At 38.2% G+C, this 4,183-nt stretch overlaps 1 protein-coding gene across 1 annotated transcript; it reads right to left on the reverse strand.

The window, feature by feature from the left end:
- Window positions 1-750: 750 nt before the first annotated feature.
- Window positions 751-1,232, reverse strand: LOC116101627 (SH3 domain-binding glutamic acid-rich-like protein 2). The gene has a single exon (XM_031385331.1). The coding sequence runs from the start codon at window positions 1,155-1,157 to the stop codon at window positions 834-836; it is 324 nt and encodes a 107-aa protein (XP_031241191.1). The 5' UTR covers window positions 1,158-1,232; the 3' UTR covers window positions 751-833.
- Window positions 1,233-4,183: the final 2,951 nt, after the last annotated feature.

Below are 4,183 nucleotides of genomic sequence, written 5' to 3' on the forward strand. Positions count from 1 at the left end.
ACTACAAGAGCTGAAAACGCCTTTGCATACTGACAGAGCAAACTCTATTAACTTACTATATGTAAGCGAGTGCACTTCTTAAAATATCTCTCAAATAGTTTTATGCATATAGTGAAACTTCCCCCTTGCAAGAGATAAAGAAGGAGACGTTTTCCAAAACAGAGGTTCTTTTCTGCCCTACAACTTGGCCATGATCGTGTGACATTGCGATGGTGGTTTTGGAAGCACCTGGAGAAGCCTGGAGAATGTATAGGGGTGAGGGTTTCCACCAGACTGGAGTTGAGAGCATCTAACTTTTCCAGCAGGCCTTATTACAAAGTACCAGAGTAGTGACATTCGTGACTCTACAACAAGAACCCTCAGAGTCCTTTGTCAGCCAGCACTGCTTTCTTCTTTCTGATTCAATGATGTTACCATCCTGGAAAAAACGGTTTCAAGGATGGGAGGCAGGCAGCTCAGAGAGGAATGGGTTTCTGCAAGACCGGTTTCTAATAAAACATAGGGCAGGTCCAACGTTTTTTTTCTCCCTGATGGTGCTGCCCAATTATCTGTCAGTTGTTAAGGAAGCTGACCTATCATTGGGGAGAGTACTTTCAGGTAAGCGAGGCAACTGTAGACAAATAAAGAAAATAAGAGAATCCACCACCACAGTCCTGATTGGCTCAGAGCAATCATGCAGTCCTTATTATTCCCATGTCCTCCAAAGACACCTTTCTCCAGGTCAAGCGAAGTTACTGATTGTGTGTGGCTTCGTCACAGTGATGCATCAGGTAAGCAGGTGAGTGCTGAGTACCAGAGAATGCTTCAGAACGCAACTCTTCCACGCCTCACCTCTAAGCTTCAGCGGTGGATGCTGGCCGTGGCTTCAGACCTAAGAATGCAAAGACTGTGTTGCTTTCCTTCGATTCAAAAAAACTGTCATAGTCTCCACAGTATTGATCCCCATTAAATATCTGAGGAGGCAGCGGGTTGCCCTGCGCAGGCTTCTTCTCAGGGGGAATGTTTTTGTACATCCATTGCCTCTGTTCTTCCGACATGGTGATGTCCACCTCCTCGAACTCTATCTTGTTGGCTTCCAAAAATCTAACCACATCCTGTTGCTTCTTCTTGACCGCCACAAAGCCCGAGCATGAGGCGACGAACACGCGGACCACCATCCTCTCGCTGCGTCACGGATCGCCGCTGACAGGATCCCAGAAGCTGAACGCGACTGAGGCTGCTGCCGACTCCCGGGCAAATGTTGGAGAAGACCGCAGTGACACGTCTGACTCTGGATATTTCTATATTACGTAAAAGTCAGTGTTTTTCCTATGTATGACTTCTGTATCTGTGATAAGTACAGAGTGCAGAGACTTGTATCTAGAGGAATGATAATAGATCTGTCTTTCATAATTATACAGAGGAAAATTGTTTTTCAAGAGTGCAAATGAAATTTCCAGCAGTTCAAATTTGGTAAATTTTTTTGTTTAATAATTATTATCTCTTTTAAAATACCATATATTATTGTGTGCTTCATTAAAGCACATTGGCACATCTGTAGCATGTACTTTGCTGGTATCTGCACTTCTATGACCCATATCTGTAGCCCATCTTGACACTGACTCATTCCTCAGTTCAATCAACCTCCTTTTCCCTTCAAGTCATTCTGTATCCATGCTCAATTTGCAATCCAAAATGATATTTTTGTTTATATTTTCTTACTACAGCCTTCACATTTCCTTTATGCCTTCCCAATTCCTTTATGTCTTTGCGGTCAAATAATTTCTCTCCTACTTTTATTTTTTTTTTACTTTTAGATCTATTTATTTATTTCATTTTTATATATATGAATTTTTATTGACTTTTTATTGGTTATTTTATTTATTTACATTTTTAAATGTTATTCCCCCCTCTAAGTTTCCCCTACAACCCCCCCATCCATGCCTTTATGCCTTCCCAATTCCTTTATGTCTTTGCGGTCAAATAATTTCTCTCCTACTTTCTTTCTTTCTTTTTTTTTTTTTTTACTTTTAGATCTATTTATTTATTTTATTTTTATATGTTTGAATGTTTTATTGATTTTTATTGGTTATTTTATTTATTTACATTTCAAATGTTATCCCCCTTCTGACTTTCCCCTCTAGCCCCCCCCATCCCTACCATCCCTCTTCTGCTTTTATGAGGGTGTCTGCCTACCCATCCACCCACTCCTGCCTTACTGCCCTAAGTTTCCCCTAAGCAATGGCATTGAGCCTTTGCAGGACTTACGGCAGATAAGGCCACCCTCTGCTATATATACAGTTGGAGCCATGGGTCTCTCCATGTGTATTCTTTGGTTGGTAGTTTAGTCCCTGGAAGTTCTTGGTATTGTTGTTCTTCTTATGGGGTTGCAAACTCCTTCAGCTCCTTCAGTCCTTCCTTTAACTCATCCACTGTGGTCCCTGTGCTCATCCAATGGTGGGCTGTAAACATTCACACTTGTAATTGTAAGGTTCTGGCAGAGCCTCTCAGGAGACATCAATAACAGGTTCCTGTGAGCAGCATTTCTTGGCATTAACAATAGTGATTGGGATTGGTGGGTACATATAAAATGGATTCCCAGGTTGGGCAGCATCTAAAAATGGAAGTAGAATCAATAAAGAAGTCAAAAAGGAAGACAACTCTGAAGTTAGAAAACCTAGGAAAGAGATCAGGAGTCATAGATGCAAGCATTACCAACATAATACTAGAGATAGAAGAAAGAATCTCAGGTGCAGAAGATACCATAGAAAATATTGACACAATAGTGAGAGAAAATGCAAAATGTAAAAAGCTCTTAACTCAAAAAAATCCAGGAAATCCAGTAAACAATGAGAAGACCAAATGTAAGGATAATAAGTATAGAAGAGAGTGAAAATTCCGAACTTAAAGTTGCAGTAAATATCTTCAACAAAATTATAGAAGAAAACTTTCCCTAACTTAAGAAAGAGATGCCCATTAACATACAAGAAGTCTACAGAATTCCAAATAGATTGGATCAGAAAAGATATTCATCCTTTCATATAATAATCAAAATGTCAAATGCAGAAAACAAAGAAAGAATATTAAAAGCAATCAGGGGAAAATGTCAAGTAACATATTAAAGGAGACCTATCAGAATTACATGAGACTTCTCACCAGAGACTATAAAAGCCAGAAGATCGTGAGCAGGTATCATACAGACCCTAAGAGAACACAAAAGCCAGCCCAGGCTACTATACCCAGCAAAACATTCAATTACCATATATGGAGAAACCAAGATATTCCATGACAAAACCAAATTTACACAATATATTTCCACAAATCTGGCCCTACAAAGGATAATAGATGGGAAATTCCAACATGGAGAGGAAACTACATTCTATAAAAAGCAAGAAAATAGTCTTCTTTTAACAAACCCAAAACAATTTAGCCACACAGACATAATTCCACCTCTAACAACAAAAAATCAGGAAGCAACAATCACTTTTCTTTAGTATCTCTTAATATAAATAGACTCAGTACCCCAATAAATAGACATAGACTAACAGACTGTATAAGTAATCAGGACCCAACATTTTGCTGCATACTGGAAACCCACCTCAGTGACAAACACAGACACTACCTCAGACTAAAAGTCTGGAAAACAATTTCCCAAGCAAATGGTCCTAAGAAACAAGCTGGACTAGTCATTCTAATATCGAATAAAATCAACTTTCAACCTAAAGCCATCAAAATTGATAAGGAAAGACACTTCAAAATCATCAAAGGAAAAATCTACCAAGATGAACTCTCAATTCTGAATATCTATGTTCCAAATGCAAGGACATCTACAGTCATAAAAGAAACTTTACTAAAGGTTAAAGTACATATTGTACCTCACACAGTAATAGTAGGAAACTTCAATACCCCAATCTCAACAATGGACAGATCATAGAAATAGAAATTAACAGTAAGTAATAATTCAGTAAGTAAAGCTTACAGAAGTTATAGATCAAATGGATTTAACAGATATCTATAGAACATTTTATCGTAAAACAAAAGAATATACCTTCTTTTCAGTACCTCATGGTAACTTTTACAAAATTGACCATATAATTGGTCACAAAACAGGCCTCAACAGATACAAGAAAATTGAAATATTCCCATGTATCCTATCAGATCTCCATGGACTAAAGCTGGTCTTTTTTTTTTTTTTTTTTTTTTT

Source organism: Mastomys coucha, unplaced genomic scaffold (genome assembly GCF_008632895.1).
Source record: "Mastomys coucha isolate ucsf_1 unplaced genomic scaffold, UCSF_Mcou_1 pScaffold21, whole genome shotgun sequence".
Taxonomy (NCBI): Eukaryota; Metazoa; Chordata; class Mammalia; order Rodentia; family Muridae; genus Mastomys; species Mastomys coucha.

What these genes read in the sequence shown, in the direction of transcription:
- LOC116101627 (XM_031385331.1), bottom strand. Translation starts at nt 1,157, where the DNA reads ATGGTGGTCCGCGTGTTCGTCGCCTCATGCTCGGGCTTTGTGGCGGTC.